Below are 26,684 nucleotides of genomic sequence, written 5' to 3'. Positions count from 1 at the left end.
TGTTAAGAACCTGTTGTATCAGTAGCCCAGTACTAGTCACAAACAGTTACATAACAGCTTTCAACTCAATGTAAACTGCACCTTCAGTAAGCCATGGGGACAAAATCATTCGTAGACATTTACTTCGTATACACAAAGGAAACCTATTACAATCTATAAAAAAAAAATACTAGTATATGATGAGCAAAATGTTGACAGCACCTTTTTTTTATTTTTATAACTATCAAATAGTAATAAGCATTTCCAGGTTTTTCTAATAACTTCCTGTAATCTGCAAATAAGATGATACAACTGTAACAGTTACAGACATGCAAATAACTACCCAATTTCCATTTAAAACAAACACAGAGACACCCACGGATTACTGTCCTTGGCATGCAAACTGGGGAGGTCACAGCACGTAAGAACAGTAATGAGAATGTAAAAGAAGTTTCTCTAAAATGTGCAACAACCATATTCACATGATGCTATCCACCTGAAATCTTAATTAACAGTCAAGTTTCAAAGAAGGCTCATTAAGGGAGTGAGAGTAATGGATTAAATCAAACTGCATATATTTAAACACTGTATTAGCAAAATTATGTCATCTTTTAAAACTACACAAAACATTCATTCATGTATACAATTGTCGAACATTTCCCTAAAACAAAGCAATAAAAAACACAGTTGAGCTGTCGCCAAACATAAAATGTCATGTATTACAAAGCTAGCCTACTATACACTGTAAAGAACTTCAGTCCAACTTCAAAGGGAACAATTATTTGAATTTAGTATGTTGAATATGACACACTGAAATAAGTCTATACAATATAAGCAACATTTAAACTGTTTCTAAATTTATATATAAACTGAGAATGTGATAAATTTTTAACAAATGTGTATTTACAAATGAATTACACCTAAAAAAGCAGATCAGTCATATCAGTTTACAGTACAATGTGCGCTGCACTGTAACTGTGAATAAATAAATGTCCACATGGTAATCACACATTCCATTACATTACGTAGAGGCTTTGTAGCTCACTAAAGTGTCTACACGATGTAATGATGTGGAAAATGTGCGCAGCTTTACTTCTTGTGAATTTGTTATAAATGCAGGTTCTGTCTCATTCCATTTATCTGGCACCTCACAGTCGGCAGTAGTGTATATCAAAACATCAAATGAACCTGCAACAATTTCAGCCCAAATTTGTAAAAGCCAATTTCCAATCACTAAATATGTATCTCTTATTTTATTGTAAAACAGCTTTTTTACATATGATAAACACTTAGAAAGAAAGTAAGAGGTCATCACCAATCTTAGATGAACATACTGATATCTGTAGTGCAAAAGACCAAATGCAACAAAAGAATCATAAATGTGGGTTCATCAAGGAATAAAGCAATTTTATACCATTCTACATCTTTAGACAATTAATACTAAGTTACAGTTTTATGCCACACAAGGATTTAATGTTTAAATTATGCACGTTTTCCACTAGCTGTATCAGATTTTCTAGATGAGAACGTAAATAATTAACCACCTGTTTTCATTCATTAAAGTGTTACAGCATCATATCCAGGGTCAAGTGTGTAAGGATTTGTGGAGTCCATTCTAGAAAGTTAGTCCTACTGGCAAACTTATATTAGATTTACAAGTTTGTTATCCATCAGTTGGAAAACAGTACCATTTATAAATGAATCACTAGAAGAAGAAATACCATTATACCAACAAACCTTAGAGTGGCACGGTGAGATTCGAACAAATAATTACGAACTTTAAGTAACTCAGCAATTCTAGAAAGCTGCAGTGTACGTATCGAAGTTTGCATCTTAATACAGAGATTTTTTTCCCTGTACATTAGAAAATACTCACATATACAATCCAACAGCGGTAAATAGCTGATAGATGCAGCGATTTGTCGCAGCACATCTCTTATTTCTCTCTGAATGACCTGAAGGTCTTTGTTTCCGATTTCCTTGTCCGGATTGTCACAACTTGAACTATTCTCGTACTGGACTTTGAAATCCCATCTTTCCATGATTTCTTTGGTATCCACATCAGTGATTGTGAGTGCAATTTTTTCTACTTTCTTATTCAACAACCACTCTGGAAAGAAAATTGCGAAATAAAATCTTGCGCCGTAATTGAAGAACTCTACGCTATAAACTACTAGTTATTTTCATTTCAGCAAGGAAAACCTGTAACGTACCTTGAGCCTGGCCAAGTACCTCCTTAAGAAAATCTTTAACTTTCTCGTCCTGGGACATGAGAATAGTAACACCGAAGTATTCAGCACTGCTGAACGTTTCCGATGGATAAATACCTCTCTGATACAATATACTGTTAATGCCATAATCTATAATGACAAAATAATGGATTATTAACTAGTGCTGAAGTGAATATACGTTTCGTCGCATAAATGATAAAGTGGTATACATGAAAAACCGTTACGACACAAAACGAAAAACTCACTCAGATATTCCGCAACAAGTTTAGCTGATCCTTTGAGTGTGATGCAGTTCGTGTTCTTCACTGCTGCTTCTGTCATTCTGTATAAAACCAATTAACAACTTAACGCGGGACTAAAGACGCGATACTATTCTACCTTAACAAACCGTCTTTCTATTTGGATGTTTCGCGCCGAATGAAGCGGGCCAGAGATATTGTAACTAATCAAAACATCACAATGCCTGACTTAATCGAAGTCGATTTTTGAACCATGGGGAAATTCGCAATATTTATCATGTAGTGGAAATCTGCAACGTAAATAAAGTCGAAAATGTTTCAGTATTAGTAGTACTTTTATTTCTCTGTAGATTTCTTTCACAAGGGCACCGGATATTTCATACTAAATGAAATCAGTTACCAATCCGTACGTATACTGTCACTGTTTGTAAACCCCATAATCTATAAATACAATGCGTAGAGTTAAACTATAACATGCAATATTTAACGCTTAATTCACACTTGCCGTCAGTTCAGACCATTTCACAGTGGATTTCAATTGGCGGGATTTACACAGGCTGTCAACGGACCGTCACGTCGCCGTCAAGGTTTCTCGGGAAGGAAGTTTTGTCGGTGTAGTCGTAGACTCACGGCGGAAATTACCCCATTCTGTGTTTTCTTAATCTTCACTTTATTTTTTTACTTTTTATTTATTTATTTATTTATTTTAAATTGGAAATGGCCCATGACGACTTGAATAAGTTTCCCAATCAAAGTTCTTTCATAAGCGAAGTCACATCTCTGATAGTGAAATATTATTTCGGTTTTATAGCAACAGAACAGAATTAACTCCTACACTATATGTAAATAAAAACAGAAGCTGATTAAGCGATTTTCATTAAATACTGTAATATTTTTAAGTGAAAAAGTCAGAACTAATAGAGGACGTTATTATTTATGTCACGAAAGAAGTATAATGGATAAGGTAAATAGGCTCTATTTATTACCTTACAAATATTATTTGATGCATTTGTATGTATGAGCAGAGTTACAAAGAATAGGTACGAAACAATACTGTGTACATAATTCAAGTCTTTAGCAAATAAATGTTTATGTTTGGAAACTCGTTTCACTTCCTTCTCAGCACTTTATCTCACAAAACTGATCAAGAATATACGTTATGAATTTTGCTTTGATCATTAACAGTCTTTATCAATGTTAGTTCCTCAATGCCGATACTACACTCTGACTTTTTGTATAATGTGCGGTGTCTAACAAACCTCCGTTTTATGGTTTGGTGCTGGGCTTCAGTGGTATGATGTGACGTTGCATGACATCCAGTTTGAATACAAGTTCACATGACATTACAATGATGAACAGTATCCATATGTTTTAATAATGTGTATACCCGAGTGCTTTTTCTACATCCTAGAAAAAGGTCGCAGCTATGATTCGTGAAACTTACTAAAGCAAATTATAATTAACTGTAAATACAATTACAAAACATAAAGAAATATTCACTTTCTATGTGAAGTAGTTTATTTGTTTTAATAAACTCTGTCATCCCCTTTAAAGGCTCTACACAATGTATCATTCTTGCTCTGTATACAGTAAACCTAAATAAACAGCAAAATGAAAACATTTCATATGTTTCAGTTAATTACAACACAAAACTGCACTTATGATGGTATCTTATTGACAAACTAATATAATTCATTTTTGGTTCACAACAGTTTGACAAATATTTTGAGTAAGTAACAAAAGTAAATTTCATTAATGATAATTGATTTCAAAGTGTTTTTCAATATCTGAGCTTTTAAAGCGAATACACATTGGTGATCATGTGATCTCACACCACATCCTTCAATGTATTTGAAATGGCAGCATCCACACTGGCCATTACGTTATGTCACATCATGCTAAGGAACCATCAAGATTTCTCAAGAAGGAAGTTTTGACAGCTGACATCATTGTTTGTTGTCAATAATGTGACTCCTAAGCTCATTTCCACCTGATGCACAGTTGTGCTCAGATCTCTATGTTTCATTTGATTGTGCTTTTCATGGTTGGTGTCAATTGTTTTTCTAAGTCTTTGTGGTTTTTTATATTTCCTGTAATTTGTTTAATTTTGTTCAAACGTTCAAATGTGTGTGAAATATTATGGGACTTAACTGCTAAGGTTATCAGTCCCTAAGCTTACACACAAGGTAACCTAAATTATCCTAGGGACAAACACACACACCCATGCCCAAGGGAGGACTCGAACCTCCCCCCAAACCAGCCATACAGTCCATGACTGCAGTGCCTTAGACTGTTCGGTTTTTTTGTTATTTCTTTTGGCAAAATTTATAATTTTGTGATGAATAATGGAAGATTAATAGAAGATTAATAGAAGCAGTGAGGCAGCAGTCTGAATTGTATAACATGAACATTACTTCCCCTATACTACATTTATAAAACGGATTTTTATACATACCAGTAATGTATTTAATGTTTTACAATGAAATAGGCAGTAATGTGGTTGCAACTTGAAGTGAGAAAAGTGTTTATTAATAAATGGAATTTATTTGTACATTGTCAGGAATCTGTAATGTTTTATAAAGAAATAGAGTGAAACCTTCAGACATGGCAACAGTGGAAAATCGCTCTTTTTAAAATTATGCACTAAGTAATGTATTAGAGTTGTTTGTTTAAATATGTGTTTGCAGCAAGCTTATTTATTCTTAAGTTGCTCTCTGGATTTTGTGTGAAACAGTTTTGCAGGTGTCAGTGGTCAATACTTTCGTCGTTTCACTAGCTATCCTCAGTACAAATAAGGCACTTTAACTATTGGAAGCGAAATACAAGATGCAATGAAAACCTATAAACGTTAAAAGGAAAATTATTGAGGGTGATACGACTATTGCACAAGAATTTGTACTGGATTGACAACTAAACTTAAACAAACCATTTTTTTACAGAGGATAATGATCACTTGTAACACTGTATGTATTACTTTTAGCAACTCTGGGCGGAATGTGATATTACAAATGAAATAATAGGTGCTTAAACATTCTGGGATGTGTATAAAAATCCAATTCCTCTTCCTCAAGTTACTTTTAGAATTTTTTAAATTCCTCTTCTGTATCATGTAATCTTATAAAACTTTCCTGGCAGATTAAAACTGTGCCTAGAACGGTATTAGAACTCAAGACCTTTGCCTTCTGTGTGTGAGGACAGGCTCTGACTTGTGGGTGGGTAGCTCAGTTGGTACAGCATTTGCCTACGAAAAGTAAAGGTCCTAAGTTGATTTGGTAAGAGATAAGAATTTACCATTGGTGCTTAGCTGCATCTACAATAAGGCACTTGCTTTGCAGATTATTAGGATTTTGTTGTGTTATAAAGTAGAATCGTACTCCTAAAGATAGAACCATATTACTAAAAACAGTTTGCCAAAGAAAGATTTTGAGAAAGGGTCGCTTATCTTGAAATATGAAATAGGATTTAAGACATTAAAGAAATAAGTTTGGTGATTTTATGTAGCTTTTGTCCAAGCAGTGTAATTTATTAAACACACCATGTTATGGGACTACAGTATTCCATTATTGAAGTTCTAAAAATTGGTATGTTATTAGGTACAGATGAAATTTTTAGCTATATGTAATTAATTAATTAATTAGCATACCATTAGAAACTGTCGATTTTTTTGAGTTTGCCTAATGTCATATTAATTTTAGGAAATTTTTGACTGCACCTAATGACATATGAATGTTAAGCACCTGGTAATGTGATAACATAGTCTCAAGCTGTTTTGTCTTGCATATATAACACATTTTGGACAACCGGGGGGTATGGTCTTCTTACTGACATTTTGAAACAGCGTCATTGTGGCTTCACAAGAAACAATATGTAAAAGCAAGTTGGGCATCCCACATTATTACTGTATCATGATATCTGTTTGTACATCTGTTCTATAAATTGTTGCAATGTAGAAAATACAAGATGTACACTTTTGTCCCTGAATTTAAATTTCCATTTGAACCCTAGAGAGGGATGTATAGTCTATATGAATATTATTTCTACTTCTAATATTATGATATTGTGATTACAGACTGATGAGTTCATCACAGTGGAACACCACTTAACGAACACCTCTCATCACATACAATTAGCCTAACAACCAAAACAAGTCTTAAAAAATGACTTCTTTAACAAGCGTTTCTTCGCATAACGAGCGACCACAATTTAGTGTGACGACACCAGCCATTCACATGCTATGGTGGAAATGTTCAGCGATATGAACACCTTTCATTGCCGGCAATGGCATATGAATAATATCTTTAGAACGTATTGCAGTCTGGGTTTAGCACTTTTTCTGCTGCCATCTTAGTGCAGCTTGCGATCACACATTTCTCTAAACTTGTGCTCCCAGAGTGTTTTTTTTGTGTGCAAATTTTAATAATCTTTGTTGAAATGTCCCCTAAGATAAAGCCACAAGACGATGGCCATAAGAGAAAGAAATTGACCTTGGAAATGAAACGTAAAACCACTGAAAAAGGCGAAAGTAGTGTGAGTGTTGCTAATTTACCACTCACATAACATGAGTCTACATCAACTATTTGCACTATCCTCAAGAGAAAGCACAAGATTAAAGAGATAGATGCTTCAAAAAGAGAGATAAGAGCATCTAAATAACAGTTTTGTGTTCCGGAGAATGTCAAAATGTTGCTTCTTGTACTGATAAATGAAAAGCAATTGCAAGGTTACATTATTAACAAGAACATCGTTTTTCGCTGTCCTCGTTAAGAATTTGCCAGCATCATAAGCAGCCAAAGAAGCATTTAAGGGAAACCACGGGAGATTCGGGAAGTTTAAGAGAAAAACCAGCATCCACAGCGTTCAGAGGCACAGCGAAGCAGACAGCTCTGACACAAAGGCAGCAGAGAACTTCATCAGCTACCTCAAGATGCTCGTAGATTCTGAGGGTTATCTGGTGCAACAGGTTTGTAATTGAGACGAGACCAGTCTCAAATGGAAAAAGATGCGAGAGTATAACTCTATAACAGCAGAGGAGAATGCATTGCCCAGTCACAAGCCAATGAAAGACCGTCTCACATTGATATTCTGTGTCAGTGCAGCCGGCAGTTTGGAAATTAAAGGACTGCTTGTTTACCATTCAGAAACTCCACAAGTCTTCAAGAAGTGAGCAGGTTAAATGTAATGGAGAGGCCCAATAGCAAGGCTTTGGTGACATGTGATCTTTTTGGTGACTGGATCAATCAAGTGTTTGGTTCTTGGTGAAAAAAAAATTGCTTGAGATTAATCTGGCTTGTTGTGGACAACGCTCCTGCCCATTCTCCAGGACTACAAGGCAATTTCTCCCTCCAAACACCACTTCATTACTCCAGCCTATGAACCAGCAGATCATTTCTAACTTTAAGGAGCTTTACATTAAAGCGCTCTTCGAGCATTGCTTGGAGTTGACTGAAGCTGCCAATCTCAGACAGTTTTGGAAACATTGCTTCAACATCTTTGCCTGCATCAAGATGATCGAAAAGGTGTGGGAAGAGATTACCGATAAAACTCTCACTTCTACCTGGAAGAAGCTTTGGCTGGAGCATATTGCCAAATGTGATTCTGAGGCATTTGAGTCAGTACCTGTGGAGCGTGTAGTCAACGAGATTGTGTCTTTGGTCAAAAGCATCGGATTAGAAGTGGATAACAATGATATCAATGAGCTTGTGGAAGGTCACAGCCAAGAAATGACTGCCGAAGAGCTTATGGAGTTGCAGTGTGTTTCTCAGCAGGAAATTGTGGAGAGGAGTTCTTCAGAGAAGGTGGAGGAGGCAGTAACAGCAGAGCAGCTATCTTCTGAAGCAGTGAGAGAAATAGTGAAAGCATGGGAATCGTTTGCATTGTACATTAAAAGTCATCACCCCAGTAAACCACTGGCAAGGTGCATTAAAAATGTATTTGCCGATAATCCTATGTCGCATTTTTGCCGAGTGTCTAAGGGTCATCAGAAACAAAGGACTATAGATATCTTCCTAGTAAAAAAGTATTAGTGAATAATAAAGCACTTAATACTGTATGTATTATTTTCTTTGAATAAATGGCATGAATAAGATAGAACTTTTGGTACTTTTCTGAATGGAACACATTATCATATTTTACATTAATTTATATGGGATAAATTGTTTTGCGTACGAGTATTTCGTACTACGAGTAAGATTCTGGAACGAATTATGCTCGCTATGTGAGGTTTCACTATATTGGTGATTTTCTGAGATACGATGGATTTATAAGAACATTAATAAAAAAAGAACAAGAAGAAGGCCATAAAAAAGTGTATAGTACAAATTATGAAAGTTGTCAGTAGTAGCTCTTACACAGAAATGCAGATAAGGTCAGAAAGTCATGAAGATTTTAATCTGCTGCTATTGATGTTCCTGCCAATTATACTGTTCCCAATCAATCGTCAGACTGATTGTGTGTGATAAAGGAAGATTAGATCTAAGTTGGATTATATCCATTGGGGATGGGACTTGATGAGTCATAAACAATTACTTCATTAACAGAAGTTTAATTGGAAGTGGATAACGAGAGTTTAGCAATTTATGTCATGAGTCATGTTTACAGATGTCAGTAAGAATATAGTAAAAAGAAATTTAGAAGTCAGTAGAGAAGAGCAAAGTATTGATTGCTGAGGATTCTACAATAGGAAATTACTGGAGGTGAAAAGCTGAGAGAGACTAATGCTAGAGAGATTAAAAAGGGGAATTCCTGTTTGGTATAGATATGAGAACATGGTGCTGTTGTAAAGTCAAAGCAGATTCATAAAAGTAGAGATATGAACTGTAGACTATGAGAGCGATATTCTTCGACAGACTTCATACACTTTTAATGGAATCATAAGTTGAAATGACATTCTCATATTATCTCTTGTGTTGATAAAGAATATGTCGACTGTTATGAAGCTACTAAAATGGAAGTTGAGTTGCAAATAACTTCTGTAATGTTGACTTGTTAACTAAATTTTTCAATTTGCCATTACTTAGCGCATACTGAGTTATTGTTTAAAGCTGCCTGAATCCATTCAGTGGAAACAGATTTATGTAAAACGATTTTTCATTTGGGAGCCTTTAAATCCTAATATAAGCCTTTATTTAGCAGCATTTACTAAAACTGAAGCGTCTGTTACATGCAACTTAAGCAGAAATTTGCTGGTGCCTGGAAAAACTCATGACACATGCTGATTGAATATATATTTTACACCATGTAGACTGATGCGCCAGAACAATATGACCACCTGTTTAACAGCTTGATTCTACGTCTTTGGAACGGAAAACGATAACTGATTCGGCGCATCGGAGATTACACAGTTTGTTTGTGGGTTTGTGAAGGTATGTGACATTAGATGCCAACGCATAGAACATGTGATTCACGTAAATAACGGACCGCTGATTTGTGGACGCAGCGGTGGCGACCTAGATGGGTTCCTTAGGATATACATCAGGTGAATTCGGTCGCTGAGACGTCAACGTGAGTTCGCCATAATGCTCCTCAAACCACTGCAGCATGGTTTTGATTCCGAGACACGGAAAAGATTATATTGTTGAAAGATGACGCCACCTTCGTGGAATACATCAAACATGAAGGGAGACAGGTGGTTCACAGCTGTCAGCGTGTCTTCGTTTACTACCACAGGTCCCATGCAAGTGCAGGAGGATGACTCCCATTACATAAAACTGCTCACATCAGCCTGCTTCCGTGGCGCGCTGCATGTTCGAACCGCCGTTCACCTCGATGACTGCGTTTGTGGAGACGACCAGCGACCTAGAGTAGCAAAAATGTGGTTCACCCAAAGAGCTGCTCGTTTCCACTGATAGACGGTCGAATTCCGGTGGTCCCGTGCCCACTGCAATCGCAATTGACGATGTCGTTTGGTCAACTCATCAACAAGTAGGAGTGATCTGCTGCGAAGCTCTATATTCAACAATGTACGATGAACAGTGTGCTCTGAAACAGTTGTGTGTCCACCAGCATTGTATTCTTTCAGCAGAGATGCCACAGATCACCATCTATACTACTTTATAGAACAGACACGTCTCCGAATCGCAAGTTCTTTGAAGAGCCGTGGATATCCAACAATGTAGTGGCTAGTGGTGGTTTCACTGTCCTTCTACGCCTTTCTGTAGATGATCACGATAGTAACACATGAACATTCGACCAGATCCACTGTTTTCGAGATACTCGCTCACAGCCTCTGCGTAATAACGATGTGGTCTTTCTCACAGTTACTTATCCCAATGGATTTCCCTTATTTGCAGCCCATATCCTCGCTAGGGAGATACCCTGTCCACGTCTGCTCCGCTTACATCCTTTTGTTTCCGAGCCACGTCTCAGCTTCGTCACCAGGCAGTATCCAACGTCGCGGTGGGCAGTGGTCATAATGTTTTGGCTTATCAGTGTAATTTGAAACGGTAACTTTGAGTATAGCATGGCATTTTTGTCATGGGCAACGATTGGCCTGTGTGTTCCATATAGTTTCTACACTATCTGCATGATGAAAAAGGCACCTTTAGACATGTTTTAGAGCTTTTGGAATTCAGTTATATCATATTCTTTTTTATGTCATATCATCCTCAGACCCAAGCAAAATTTTTCTATTATTTCAATTATCTTTTAATAATGATGTAGTGTATCGATGTCATAAATGAGCACTGTAAAGGTAGTTTTCTGTAGATAGAGATTTTCCTACATCCAGCCATCTGGAGAATGTGACTCAGGGCGACTATACGTGACATACGGTGATGAAAGTAATAAGACAAATTTGTGTTTCTTAATATTTATTTAACATTATGATACGTTATTGAGAGAATATTACAAAAATATTTGCTTATGAATCAGCATTCAATATTGTTTATTTCAATGTTGTACTGTTTTGTTGTGTGGAATGATTAAGCAGTAATATTTTCATGAACAGTACTGTAGCATAACGTGCTACATTCCTGTTTCCAGCAAGCCTATTATCCATAACCTAATATAATAGCTGAATAATAAAAATAAGTGGTCGTATATTCTACTAATAGAACATTTAAAATATGGGTCTGGCAACGAAAATGAAATAAAGCACGTGTGTGACATAGAAACAGAGACTGTGAATTTTTTATTGTTTGTCAAAGTAGATATGCATTTTCCCAAGAATAATGCTAATGTTACTTGTACCAGCGTTTTTCAGAGCCCTTCAATTGTCGTATGGCAGGGAAACTTCGTAGACGTTCTAAGGTGTTAATGCTGAACCGATCTTCGCTGGAGAAAGTTAGTACCAGTTTCAGACACCAGGTGCAAATCTGGCGCTGTGAATGCAAGAAAGACATATATAAATGTTTCCATATGTAATGGATTAGAGATGGGACGTGGGAAGAAAAGTTCAAACAAGTGAGAAAGGCATAACTTTGATTTTATTATTAACCGTCGCTTACACAATTCGTTCAGTATGAGTACCAGGGACTTTGACAGTATGCTGCATCCGTAAAACGACGTGATCAACAATTTCTCGCAGCAATTCCGCTGGAATCTGAGCAACGTGTTCCTGTACACTGCCTTCAGATTAGGCAGACGCCGAACATGTACCTGGTAAACAGGTCCCTTAGGTATCGGCGGAACCAAAAGTCACAGGATTCAGATCAGGTGATCTTGCAGGCTATGCACCTGGAAAACCTTTGAAGATAACAAGCTCGTGGAAGGTTGCATTACGCAGACCTTTCACTGGGTGGTCGACACGAAGTGTTCCCATCTTGCATGAAAATAGTGATTTTCACACAGTTGCGTTCTTCCAAAACAGGAATCTCATGCTGAATAAGGAGGTCTTGATAACATGCAGACGTCATGGTACACCTGACAGGCCCTCTGGGTGCATTTTCTTCAAAGAAGAACCGACCAAGTATAAATGCTCTCATGAGTCAACGCCACACAGTGACACAACGGGGAGTGCAGTGGCTCTCCTTGCACAACACACGGTTTCACAGAACCCCAAAATTCAGCATTTCTGTGTATTCACTGTACTCTCTAGCGTAAAATGCATGGCCATGTGTCATCAACCTAGATCCTTGCGAAAAACCAAATAGCAAATGGAGACCGTTGGGGCGGCTCATAAGGTTTAAGTTGCTGCACCGTCTGGTTCTCTTCCATGTAGTGGTGTAAAATAGATCACACAAGCTCTTCTGTAAAGTTTGGAAGGAGGCGAGGTACTGCCAGAAGTAAAGCTGTGAGGACCGGGCGTGAGTCGTGCTTCGGTAGCTCAGATGGTAGAGCACTTGCCCGCGAAAGGCAGAGGTCCCGAGATCGAGTCTGGGTCGGGCACACAGTTTTAATCTGCCAGGAACTTTCATATCAGTGCACACTCCGCTGCAGAGTGAAAATCTCATTCTGATAATATAACTTGTTGTTATATCTCTTCATGTCATCCAACGTACACTCGTTGCAGGAAATAATATATGTGTGAGGTGAGTTTCGTACGAGGGACCCGCCAGCTTAGCCGAGGGCGCTAATGCGCTGCTTTCTGGACTCGGGAAGTGGCGCCGGGCCTGGATTCAACCCGCCAGGTACTGGCTATTAAAGGAGAAACAATTTATTTCCGTTTAAAGTAATTCCTGAGATCTTTAAAAACATTTATCATAGCAGGAAGAACTCTATCTATTTTTCTTATGATCAAGATCGGACCGAATGTCGGGAACGATTCAAGAGCAACTGGTGAAGCTGAACCGCTTGGTCAGAAGCGATAACACTGCATCACTAAGCGGGAACACACAAGACAACAAACGAGGAAATGGACAGGTGAAGACACGACTACAGACAAGCAAAGTCCAACGAGTAATCAGAGGAGACAGAACCTGAGAGGGAGCGAAAGCGGAGACCAAGCGTATTATGGCAATGAGATGATAGCGAAGTGAATACGCCCCCTAAGGTGTGTGCCTTTACAGAGCTGAACTTATAGCTTGACAGCGATCTCTAATTGCCCAAAATTTACAATCTATTTCACTTACCATTGAGACAGAAATATAAAATTTATCAGTTAGTTTTGTACTGTCGTGCTAAAGATGAGACACTGTTAATGTGTGAAAGTTGTATGTTATATGTGAATAAAACTCACGAGTAAGTAGTTTCATTTTGGTAAATTTTCCAGCTCAGATAAGAAGAGAATAGAAGCTTTTGTAATGTAGCACTGCAGAAGAATGCTGAAGATAAATTGGATAGCTCAAACAATTAAAAAGTATGAATTCAGAATATATTTAATATGGATGAAAGATTTGGTGTATTTTTTGGATTAAAATATGTTCACTGAGTTTTTAACTTGGATATTGTATCACAGACACAGTTCCTTTGGCAGTTCAGAGATGTCACTAAACCCGGCCAGCTTGGATGTGGTTTTTAGGTTGTTTTCCGCATCTCCTAGGTGAATACCGGGCTGGTCGCCACTTCCCGCCTCAGTTACACGCATCGCAGATATTAGCAAAATGGTTGCATTATTTCACGGCTTACGCTACTCGCAGACAGCTGGGGTACACTTACTCCGTCCCAGGGGTTACGTCGGACGGAGTGGCCGAGCGGTTCTAGGCGCTTCAGTCTGGAACCGCGGGACCGCTACAGTCGCAGGTTCGAATCCTGCCTCCGCAATGGATGTGTGTGATAGGTTAGTTAGGTTTAAGTAGTTCTAAGTTCTAGGGGACTGATGACCTCAGAAGTTCAGTTCCATAGTGCTCAGAGCCATTTGAACTGGGGGTTACGGTGGGTGACAGGAAGGGCATCTGCCCACCCTCTGTCACTAACATCGCCAAAATCCATAGTAACAAGACCGGCCCCACGTTGAAGTGGGACAACGCCCCTAAGCAAGTGGTGAACTGTTCGTTTCATACGAGGGAGAATTGAAACGTAACGCCTCTGATTTCTTTATGTGAAAACTCTTAAAGCTTTTAAATAAAACAAACGTTATTAATATTCTACATCTCTGTTCTTCATGTCTACATATTTGCAGCCTCCTTCCGTTAGAGTGCCCTGCATTGTAGCGTGGAGCATGGCGGTGTGAACCGGAACTATTATAAGCTTTCTCTAATAATTTAATCTATAGATAAAAATACTGGATATTCTTTTTTTAAAAAAAAAACTTTCTCCTCGTTTAATGTGTACTTTAGAGATTTATTTCAATTTCTAAGCAATACTGACTGTTAATAGGCCCTGCGTTGCGCATTTTACCAGTGTCGTGAAACAAAACTTTAGTCTATGTGGACTTCTGAATTTTAAATAATGAAAACTGATCTCATTAAAGCCCAAAAGAATTAATAGTGTACTCAATGAAACCTGTTTAACTGTAACTCAATGCAGAATTACGACGGGAAAGATGCATAACATGATGTGCAGAGTTTGACTTGAAATTTTCACAAAATGAAATACTCTTCAATTCGGAAGGAAATAACTGTTTAATAATATCTACACGTGACAAAAGTTCAAAATTTTACCAAGAGTGAGGAGGAGGGTTGTGCTTTAAAGAAAACAGTTGTTGGAAAATAAACATTGGTCTGTTGTCAAAAAACACTGTGCACTTCAGAAGACTAACAATTACAAAATTCTCTTATTACTAAAAAACGTACACATAGTTAAACCAGTTGATCTACTTGTGACGTAATGGCCACAGATAGATCAAATTAACACTAATTCTGAATATCATTAGCTATCTAAGTGACAAAGATTTCCTTCAATTAATAATTCTGACAAACAAACATTTCATTCCTGTGCATCGATTATCTTGAATAATTTCGTCAAAAAGTCTGCTCCGTCGATATAATCAATAAAATGCATTTACAAACAAGTTTCATCTCCATAATAAAGTATTCCTGACAATTTGTCTCAGGTTCACAAGTATCATATCTACTTCTCAAAAAACGCAACTGCTCGCTACTATGCCTCGATTAAGAATAGCCCAGCGCTTCACTAGCGATCAAGTGCACCACAGATTACATTAGACACGAAGTCAAGGATCTTAGTCACTACACGTGCAATGCGCTCATTCATCTTTGTCTCAAGACAGTAAAGGTGAATTATTTACCTGGCAAAAAACATATGAAAACCTTACACAATGTAGGTGCGTGTGAAATAGCTTGCTGTAGTTGAGTATCGAATTTGAAGAGTTCGTCCAAACATGGACTACCCTCTCCTTCGGCATTACAGTGCCAGACCCAAAACCTAAGCGTTGCGACATCTGCAACAATGCGACGTCTTGAGTTTACTGCGATCGATTACCCTGTGTACACAACTGGCTTCGCCCCATCCGATTTTTATTTGTTTCCAAAATTTAAAGAACACCTCCGACGAATTCACCTTGATAACGATGACGCGATGAAAGCAGAGCTGAGACTGTGGCTCCACCAACAAATTCAAACAATTTTACAGGATTGGTATCAACGAACTGGTCTCCCTTTGGCAGAAATGTTCAAAAATGGCTCTGAGCACTATGGGACTTAACTTCTGAGGTCATCAGTCCCATAGAACTTAGAAGTACTTTAACCTAACTAACCTAAGGACATCACACACATCCATGCCCGAGGCAGAATTCGAACCTGCGCCCGTAGCGGTCGCGCGGTTCCAAGATGTAGCGCCTAGAACCGCTCGACCACTTCGGCTGACGGCAGAAATGTTTGTCGCCACGATGAATACGTTCAGAAATCAATATGTAGACATGAAGCATAAAGATGTAGAAAGTTAATAACGTTTGTTTTGTTTCGAAAACATTTAAGAGTTATCACACAAAAAATTCAGTGGTATTAGTTTTCGGCACGCTCTCGTACATATTGCAGGAAAGAACATTATACGCTACGAACGTTCCACCGTCGTGGATCACGTTGCGGACTGAGCGCTAGATTGGCTGGAAAGTTGTGAGGAAGTGGAGCAAGAAGAAGGAGCTGTGGCGTGTTATGTGGCCATCATAGTATTCACTTTGAATGATATAGGGGAAATCACAAGAAAAAAAGAGGGAAGGTAGATACGAAAGGCTGGTGGAAGAAGCAAAAGTATTTTGGCTGACAAAAGGAGTGAAGCATCCACAAGACATGGCCAGATGTCAATGTAGCTTTGTACACTTTTCACTATTGGCTGGATATAAATTACTAAAATCGTAATTCCTTGTGACAGGTAGGGCAGCCTCAGAGTTGATGATGACGATGTTCGATTTATGGGGCGCTCAACTGCGCGGTCATCAGCGCCTCTACAAAGTCCCAATTTTTTCACAGTCCAAGTTGTTTACACAGTCCAATCTAGCCACTGTCACGAATGACGACGACGAAATGATGAGGACAACACAACCACCCAAACCCGACGGGGGAATAGAAACTGGGCCCCCGGGATCCAGAGATGGCAACAGCAGCCACTAGACCACATGCTGCAGACGAGCCCCAGGCTGAGTTGTTGTTGTTCGTGTTTGGTGTTGCTCTGGTTGTGTATATAAAGGGGGTGAATGGCATCAAATATTGAATGAGATGTGTGAAGGTGAAACGTCCTCTTTGAACAATTATACACGAATGTGCTTAAACTGACACACAACATTTTTAGCGCAACGCAATCTGACTTTCAAAAATCCCTACAAAAAAATGGCCCTGACTAACATTAATCAATACCTTTCACAAATCACTTACCTCACAAAAAATCTTCGTTACTCGAACTACTGCAATACAGTGAGCGCCACTACTGCCAGCTAAATGAAAGATTCAAACTACGAAAGGCACTAACTACTGATAGGCATAGTTAGCAAATGAAAAATTTTAATAGAGAGCAAACAATGTATTTACCTTAATAGTCATAATATATATATATCAGTTTATGACATTCATTCTTACAAATTTCAAAACTCCGCCATCTCTCTCCCTACATCCACCACTGCTGGCGGCTCACCTCCAAATGTGCAACACTAGGCGCTGTTAACATCCAGCTGCCCAACACTACAATGGCGAGTATTACAACAATGCCAACCAGTCACTGACTGCACACAGTACAGCCAGTGATTTTCATACAGAGCGCTACGTGGCGTTACCAATAAGAAAACCTAAACAGCCTACTTACATAGCTACCATGCTCCCCACAAAAAAATTTTACAAATTTTTTTGGGCACTGGCCAATACATATTTGTTAAAATTTTTTTCACAATTACAATAACAAAGAAATCAAATGCACACACTTATTGATACAATGTTGGTCAAAAGCTAAAATTTTCCCACAGTCCATAAAGACAGTCCTGATCGTTCATCACAGTTAAATTGCAGTGTTTTTCTCAAAGTCTGAGCAATAAAAGACAATTCTCATGGAAGTAGTGGATTTCAATGCAGTCTTGAAGAAGTAGTGTTGTCCTTCCAACAGAAAGACAGTGCTGACTCTTGACATGCAGACAGGTATTGGTCCACAACAGAGCAAACCCACTGCAGAGTCAGTCGAAGTTTTTAAACAGTATTGGTAGGTAGGTCATCACAGAGCAGACCCACTGTAGTCCTGGTAGAGATTATGGTATTGGTGGGCTACCAGAGGTGCAGACCCACTGCGGTCCTTGTAGAAATAATGGTATTGGTGGGTCATCAAAGGTGCTGACCCACTGTAATCCTTGTAGAGACTGCCAGCAGCCATCTGTTGCGACTGTGCAGGTGCACAATCACCATCGACGAGTCTTGCAGAGAATATAGTAAGTCCATAAACCACCACTTGTCCACTCACAAAAAATTTGTTTGAAATGACCTTAGAACGAGCAATGCTGTTATCCAGTCCCTTGCGGAATTGTCAACACACGTGCAAACACTAACATTCCTTTTTTTTCAGATATTGTGCATATATTATGACCAACAGAAACGTGTGCACTGAAATGAAACTTAATTTGAAGATATGGTGTCTATACAATTATAAATTTACAGCGTAAGAATACAATTACAAAGGTACAAAATACATCATTAAAGAACATAATAGTACAGGTAACATTTGCAGTAACACAGGCTTTACAAAAGAATCAAAATAACATATACATCAGTGTTACAGGAATAAGTACATACATAAAAGATCAGAATAATTTTTGAAACATCAACTTCACACATGAGCATTAGAACAAAACAGAATAAATAATGTGTAAACATCTTTACGAAGTAAATAACATGTTATTAATGCAAATTATATTTGAGGGTAACAGTATTCTTCATCATAGTGAATGTAGCTTAGTATTAGAAGAAAAAAAATTCTATGAAACACTACACAGAGACAGGAAGAAAACAAATACACAAGGGTACACAAACACATAGTGGGATAACACAAAAGAAAAGGACAGGGTTTGTTTTCAGGGTAACATTTGGTACTGCAGTCCAACCCAAAACTTCGTTCCATAGATCGTCCCTCTTATTTCAACATTTGCCCCAGCCAAAAAAATCCTATCCAAGCATGCTTTCTGTATTCTGCTCACATCCTCTTTCAAAAATAGTTTTTCTCCACTGTACACTACTTTTTTGGCCAAACCATTTTCTTATAGCTTCTCAATGCTTTTCTTCCAATTCATCATAGTTAGTTTCTTATATAGTCTACCCCCTCTTAAGCTAACTTAAACCTACTGAGCTCAGATGCTAAACTAAGGGACGAAGCAATGCAGCAGCACAAAACAATTAACGCAAACAGCAATGACAAAAAATGCAAATTGGCAAAAAAAGGCAGCAATATAGGACTTAGCAAAGCATATGCAACATTACAACTAATATGAAGCAATCAACAGCAACAAGAAAAATAAATCAGTAGTAAAACTGGCTTAACAGAGTAATACAAAGTGAAATTCAGTAACACTATGCCTGGCAAACAGCAGCAGCAAATGCAACAACTTATATCTAAACATGACAAAGCTCAAGCAGAAAAAATATTACAGTAAAGACAACAATGCAGAAAAGGGAAACGTCTATTCACATATTAATATCTATGTCATTAAAGTGGTGCACCACAAAACTAATTCTACAAAAGATATTACCAAGTAGTTGAAAAGAAAATTAGGTAGGCAGTAACTGTTATTAATCCTTTCATATAGTTCTTTCCTTTCCAAGTGCTCCTTTTTCAAAGAACGTGGATCATAAAATGATTATTTAATAGATCTATTGACAGAAAGTGTTCACATTAGCAAACGCATTTAATTTAATTTTATAAAACCAATGCTGCAACACAGCTGGAAACCAGATATCCAATGAAATAAGCAACTATGAAAGGCAAAGCATAAAAATATCATTCTATAGTCATGTGACATTTCATAAGTTAGTAGAAATTCTCTCATCTGTCATAGAAAGACGCTTCTCATTATCAGGTGTGCAGATGTAAGAAAGTATCTTTCCAAGTAATGAGTGTGTCGTTTTTGCGATGCTTTCTACAAAGGAATGTCAACAGCGAGGATAATGGCCTCTTTTTTTTCACCTAATGGCTTTCTTTTGTCAGATGGCTGTCGCGTAGCTGGGTGCCCACGACACATTACGTGCAGGTGGTCACTTAACTGTCTTACCGAAATATTAACGACACCAGTTTCCGCTACAGTGGCAGTCACATATAAAAAATTTCACAGGTCAAGAATTTGCGTTACACATCTGTAGAAACAAAATCCTATTGATATAACAGTGTCCAAAAAATTTTCGTCGGCATTGTAATACATTTACGCATTTACATACATTTCATAGCTCTCAAAGTGCGATTCTTGGTTTCCAACAACCTTTTCCACAAATCAGAGTGCCTAACCACTACTCATTATTCCTTACCTTATTATACATATACATATTCATATACACTTCTTCTATATTTCATCATAATAAATACGTAGCGTAATCAAATTCCTCATATAGCATCAGCTTATTGATCATAAACATACCGCAACAGCGTAATACACATCATCATCATAACATCATAAAACCTCAGCCGAATCTCAGAATCATCGTAGCCTCCTCAAATAATTTCAAAACCTAAAAAAAATTCTCTGCTGATGTCAAAAGTGTCATCTACCTCAAACGTGCTTTAAAAAATCATAAAAAATATGAACAGTGCACAAAGTACAGACAAAATACAATTTCGTAAGTGTGAAGTTATTGAACGGTGTAATTACGTAAACATCTGCCGCTGATGTAGTAAAAAAAAAGTTTATTTCTTTGTTAAATAATCAGGTAGTTGTGTATTTTGTGTTGGAGAAATATGGTACCGATGTGTAAAGTTGGATAAGCAAATACCATATTAGCTAGGGCTCCTTGTGCTTGCCAAACACATGGTACACAACGTAAGCGTGTACCCCCCTGAGGATTAATGTAATTGTATCCTCAGGTGTTGCAGATTACAGCAATGGAATGAAATGTATCACGGAAAACCTTTGTATCATTGTACTTCAAGTATCTTTAAAAATAAATGTTTTAAGTACAAAATTAATTACTCAAATACGTGTACTGTAGCGCTAAACTGTGCGTCTTGTTGTAAGATAATCTCTGTGGAAGTGTCATAGTTATCGTCCTCCGAAAGCTAAGTTCTGCAGAAGTCAATGTACTTACCTCATGATAAACAAAAGTGAAATGCTTTGCGTATAGATATCGTAGTTACTACGCTTATTGCCGTGATGAAGTAAGTACTGTACTGTAACGTATTGTTGTGCTACAGAAAAGGCTGTTACTACTAAAACATGTTTTCCTTTCCAGAAGAATTCAGAAAAACTGTGCAGATATAAAACAGATACACCGTAAAAACACAATGTAAATTGTGTCACACATTAGTAGCGTTCTGATATAATCATGTAGCTATCAAAGAAACCAAATGCTAAGTCATCTTTAATCTCACAGAAAGTACTTCAAATAAAGAATGTCTTTTCAACTAAAGCAAAATGTTGCATTAAAATCTCATTAACAGTATATGTTCTAAGTATGTAAGCCTTATAGTCGTTACTTAATCGTGCAACTAACAAGCAAGAATGTACAAATAACAACACTGTGTCGTCTGTTCACTATAAGAATGCATTCGTAATTTCTGTTTAAAAATGTTCCCTAGGTTCTAGACTGGATAGTTAACTTCAAAACATTGTTACATGTCACCAGTTTCTCAGTGTGACAAAGCATACTAGAAATGTGAAGTGAAATGTTTTATGGCAAAGACAAAGTTAAAAAGCAGATTAACTTTCAATAAACGGTTTTAAATGTGAAATGGGGTGTAAACCTTTACTCTTCCTAGTACTCAGAGTTTTAACTTGAACATAATTATCATGCGGTAAAAGTCGGTAAAGAATACTGGAGTTTTTCCCAAGGTTAGCGCCTGTGTTATTTTTCTCTGAGCCAGCCGGCGCACGTGGTTGCCTGCGATGCGAGTAATTGTCTGCTATCTCTTTGTTGGCGTGCGTCGTTATTGGGATTAGGAGACCTAACTTCTACAAATTCACCTTGCCGAGAGGGCCCAGCTCTGTTTGAATCCCGCCAGTTCTGATGAAATTCAGGTCTGTCGTTACGATCATATCGTCTATCGTCATGTCGGTAGATTCCATAGTTTCTTTCTTGTCGGCCACGTGGTGGGGAATTTCTCCCTGAATCGTAACTGTTCGCTGGACCGTTGCGTCTTAAATTATTCTGTCTCCCGTGATAATAATAGTTCTGGTTGCCGTATTGTCTGTTTCTACGATTGTCTGTGTAATATTCATTACTACGGAAATGCGATCTTTCTCTGTAACTATTACTCTGCCAGTGGTTGTCATACGGTTGGTGTCTGTTTTGGTCACGATTTACATTGTACGAATAGCCATGTCGTGTACTATTTCTATCATCTCGGAATTGTGACAGGTGTGACCTGTAACTGTTGTGCTCCTATTTTCGCGTTCCGCGATTGTCAGTTTCAATTTCCAGTTCTTGTGACAGTCCCTGAAAAGCTCCAATGTCGTCTTTGCATCGTCCTGCTAAAACAATATTCCTTAAATGTTCCGGCAATTTCATTAAGCAAATGCGGATGAGTTCTGAAGGGCTGTATGGGTTTGAAAGATATTGATTCTTATGCAACATGTCTTCAAAATATTTGACAAGACTGGAAAATTCAGATTGTTGAAAGTGTTTCATCATCATGATGCTATGTTTTACTCGGTCTTGTGTAGCTTGAGACCAATATGCTGAGAGGAAGGCATGATAAAATTCTCCTTCACTGTGACAATCGTGAATGACTGATCGCATTCTTACAGCTGGTTCATTCTCCAAGTAGCCACACATAAGTTCTAATCTGTGCTGCAATGACCAGTTGGGAGGAAAACAATGAGAGAATTGATGGATGTCGTTGCCAGAATTCTTAAATGTTTTGAATTTACGTGTTGTAATGAACAGCTTAATTTGATTCTGACTTTGTTTGAATTTCTTAATTTGTTCATACTCTTCTGTGTCAGTGATGGTTGCAAGTCTTTTGTCATTCAGATCATCATCTACCTTTGCAGATAAATTAGTGAACTGTTCCGAAAGTTCGGCTACTTTCTCCGATAGTGAGCACATTTCCTCAGTGTGTTTTTCTGAACCAAGTTTCAGAGTGTCCATTTGTGTTGAAATCGAATCTACTGTGTCCTTTAAGTTTTCCTGAGTTCTTGCAAGTTGCGTAACTGAATCGGTGGATGCAACTGAATCCATTTTAGCTTGCAAGGTGTCGTGATTTTCATGAACAATAGTTTGCAGTTCTTTTATGGCTGCTTCGTGATTCTATAATGCATTTTCACGCCGCAAAAAAATAGGTTGAAAATGCTCACAAATTTGTGTTTTTACGTCATTACAGATTTTTTGACATTTAGATTCAATGTTATGTAACTCAGTAGTTCATCTTCACGTGTTTGTTCAAGTGTGGTGTCTAACTTCCGAAGATTTAGTTCCATTGTGTCTAACTGTTGCTGTGTTTGTCTCTGATTTTGTTCCAAGGTGTCTAACTTTTGAAGATTTTGTTCCATTGTGTCTAACTTTTGAAGCTTTTGTTGTGTTTGTCTCTGATTTTGTTCAAGCGTTATGTCTAACTTTTGAAGATTTTGTTCCATTGTGTATAACTTTTGAAGATTTTGTCCCATTTGTTTCTGATTTTGTTCAAGCGTTGTGTCTAACTTTTGTAGCCTTTGTCCCATTTGTTGCATTAACTGTAATAACAGTGTACTGGTGTCTGAAACATGTTCCTCAGTGCTATTCGGCAGTGCATTTGAACCGGCAATATTCGCATTTTGAAAAGCAGAAAATGTGTCTTGATTTATCTGAGAAAACGGCGAGGACGTAAAATCTGAATCTACAGTATTTGCAAGATTGTGTCCTGTCATTTCGGAATCCTGAGGCGAGCTGTTGCCGACCGATCGATGTTTCCCTGTTCACTAATTGTTTCACTGCCTATGCCATTATTTGCAGCCCGCTCCATTTCCCTATGCACAATTACAAAATTACTACTTTGAACATTAGTTAATTCATTACGTGTTGGAGCTAATACACTGCTTTCGTCTTCACCGTCATTTCTCAGTTTACTTTGGAGCCTAGTATTACGTTTTTCACACGCCATTATTGTCACAGAATTTGACACGATAACACAGAAAACCACAATTTGAAGAGCAAAAATAAGAGAACACATTAACGTAGCACTGAAAATAATATCTAGTTAATTGCAAGCGCAGCTGCGAAATACTTTGTGCAAATCTACATGTATGCCACAACTGTTTTACTCTACAACAATGAAAAACTACAATTACAAAGGAAATTCTCTCTATAATTACATGCTAGCAATAAACAAAAGCTACACTAATTACACAAACTACAAGAAAAAAATCAGAAGATTCCAGTGAGGTATCCTGGCAGGGTCGCCATATGAAACGTCCTCTTTGAACAATTATAACCGAATGTGCTTAAACTGACACACAATATTTTTAGCGCAACGCAATATGACTTTCAAAAATCCCTACAAAAGAATGGCCTTGACTAACATTAACCTATACCTTTCACAAATCACTTATCTCACCAAAAATCTTCGTTACTCGAACTACTGCAATACAGTGAGCGCCACTACTGCCAGCTAAATAAATAAATTCAAACTACGGAAGGCACTAACTACTGATAGGCATAGTTAGCAAATGAAAGATTTTAATAGAGAACAAACAATGTATTTACCTTAATAGTCATTATATATATATCAGTTCATGACATTCATTCTTACAAATTTCAAAACTCCGCCATCTCTCTCCCCACATCCACCACTGCTGGCTCACCTCCAACTGTGCAATGCTACGCGCTGTTAACATCCAGCTGCCCAACACTACAATGGCGAGTATTACAACAATGCCAACCAGTCACTGACTGCACACAGCACAGCCAGTGATTTTCATACAGAGCGCTACGTGGCATTACCAATAAGAAAACCTAAACAGCCTACTTACAAAGGAGACGGAGATGCAGCATAATTGTCCGAGATAGTCTACAGTTATGTTTCTGCAATCAGTCTGAGCTAACATTAACGGGACTACAGTTGAAATTAAAGGAAAATATTAGTATTACTGTTGCTACTACTATTATGTCTTCTAGTCGTAGAATATGTAGGGTGTAGGAAACCTGCTTACTCGGGTCTCTTGACAACATTCAAACAAATCGTATTAATGCGTTTTATTACAAAATGAAAACAGAGAATACTTAATTTTGCAATTACGCAGAGGTGTCGCAAGCAAAGGGCGAAATACAAGTTAAGCCATTTTCTTCAGTATACACAATCGTAAATCGCTGTTATACAAGTGGCTAATCTTGAAGCTGCTATTCAACTGGGGCGTCTCCAGTCGGTCGCGGCGCTTATGTCCCCTTCACATAGGGGAGGGCTCGGTCGGCATGCGATTGGCTAACGTCTTCTCACAGCCATCTCTTCTCTATCGTTCTCGACTGACGTGCCGGTGCTTGACTTTGCGCCGTAGTGACAACTGTCTCTACCTGCACTGAAAGGCAAAAAAGTAATGAACACTGAAACCTGGTGGTAGTCAAGGGAAGGCAGGATTGCGCTACGGTTGTGGACGGGGCCATAATCAATTACTATTGGTTGCCTTTTACAGTTGCCCACAAATTGTTTTAAACCAGTGATTCCAGACTCATCAATAAATAAAAAATACTACACGTTATTAATGAAGGAATAAACAGCTGTGTAAATAATAGTGTTTTCAGTGAGTTACAATAAAGCAGATCACCATTAAATACAGATACAACAGATAATGTTTTAAAAGCAAGCGGAAGGCCTTACACGCCAGGAATGGTAATAAACTAAGAATTGTTTAAGACTCGGTGCAACTTACAACTTACAGGTACTGAAATATTAAAGGAAAGTCGCCACAAACACATCAGACGACAAAAAAATGGTTCAAATGGTTCTGAGCACTATGGGACTCACCATCTTAGGTCATAAGTTCCCTAGAACTTAGAACTAATTAAACCTAACTAACCTAAGGACATCACACACCCATGCCCGAGGCAGGATTCGAACCTGCGACTTAGCAGCCTCGCGGTTCCGGACTGCAGCACCAGAACCGCACGGCCACCGCGGCCGGCTATCAGACGACATCAGACGCCAGGAATGGCAGTACATAAGGTTTTAAGGATTGCTGCTAAATACAAATAGCAAATTAGAATTTTAAGGCAAATAACTACAATAACTTCTGAAGGCCTTACACACCAGGAATGGCAATAATATATAAAATTTTGAAACCTGCTGTAAAACAACAAATACAATAGCAAAAGTTAATATAAAAAACAAGCAAATGATCCAGACGGTGCTCCAGGAATCAACCTCTGAGAAGGTCCAGCAACCAAAACTTTCGCGAGCCATGAGATAGGCAGCCAAGACTTGCATTCACTTCACAAGTTGGTAACTCAGACTAGTGGCAGTCTAAGGAATGACTAATGTTAGTCTTGCTGAAGCTACCTGATGTCCGAAAACCAAATGCAACGATGGAACAATACGCCAAAGCCGAATCACTACGTCCAGAATACTGTGTTTAAAGCGCCCGGAACGAGAAATGAATTACTACCATCAGAGTACAAAAATCATCAACCGGCCTACAATCAAGAAAGCTGTCAAAACTACACGCTTCACCGGACAGCAAAGCGAGGAAATGTACACTGCCGTTACATACACTATCCCCCAGGGTAGGAAACTGGGGCCGCTTCAGTCTGGAACTGCGCGACCGCTGCGGTCGCAGGTTCGAGTCCAGCCTCGGGCATGGATGTGTGTAATGTCCTTAGGTTAG

General features: G+C 38.1%; 1 protein-coding gene across 1 annotated transcript; it reads right to left on the bottom strand.

The window, feature by feature from the left end:
- Positions 1-552: 552 nt before the first annotated feature.
- LOC126284276 (mitotic spindle assembly checkpoint protein MAD2A) lies at positions 553-2,637 on the bottom strand. The gene is made up of 4 exons (XM_049983092.1): positions 2,456-2,637; positions 2,193-2,339; positions 1,856-2,089; positions 553-1,167 (listed from the first exon to the last, which is right to left on the bottom strand). Exons 1-4 carry the CDS (start codon positions 2,529-2,531, stop codon positions 1,001-1,003), a joined length of 624 nt encoding a protein of 207 aa, XP_049839049.1. The 5' UTR covers positions 2,532-2,637; the 3' UTR covers positions 553-1,000.
- Between the last annotated feature and the right edge of the window lie 24,047 nt (positions 2,638-26,684).

Source organism: Schistocerca gregaria, chromosome 8 (genome assembly GCF_023897955.1).
Source record: "Schistocerca gregaria isolate iqSchGreg1 chromosome 8, iqSchGreg1.2, whole genome shotgun sequence".
Lineage (NCBI taxonomy): Eukaryota > Metazoa > Arthropoda > Insecta > Orthoptera > Acrididae > Schistocerca > Schistocerca gregaria.
Note: the sequence above shows the minus strand (reverse complement) of the source record. Positions and strands in the feature narration are given on the sequence as shown.

What these genes read in the sequence shown, in the direction of transcription:
- LOC126284276 (XM_049983092.1), bottom strand. Translation starts at nt 2,531, where the DNA reads ATGACAGAAGCAGCAGTGAAGAACACGAACTGCATCACACTCAAAGGA. An exon ending in GGTACTTGGCCAGGCTCAAG is followed by an intron (nt 2,090 to 2,192) that starts GTACGTTACAGG and finishes TTTTCTTTCCAG; the next exon opens with AGTGGTTGTTGAATAAGAAA. An exon ending in ACCGCTGTTGGATTGTATAT is followed by an intron (nt 1,168 to 1,855) that starts GTGAGTATTTTC and finishes AAATTGTTGCAG; the next exon opens with GTTCATTTGATGTTTTGATA.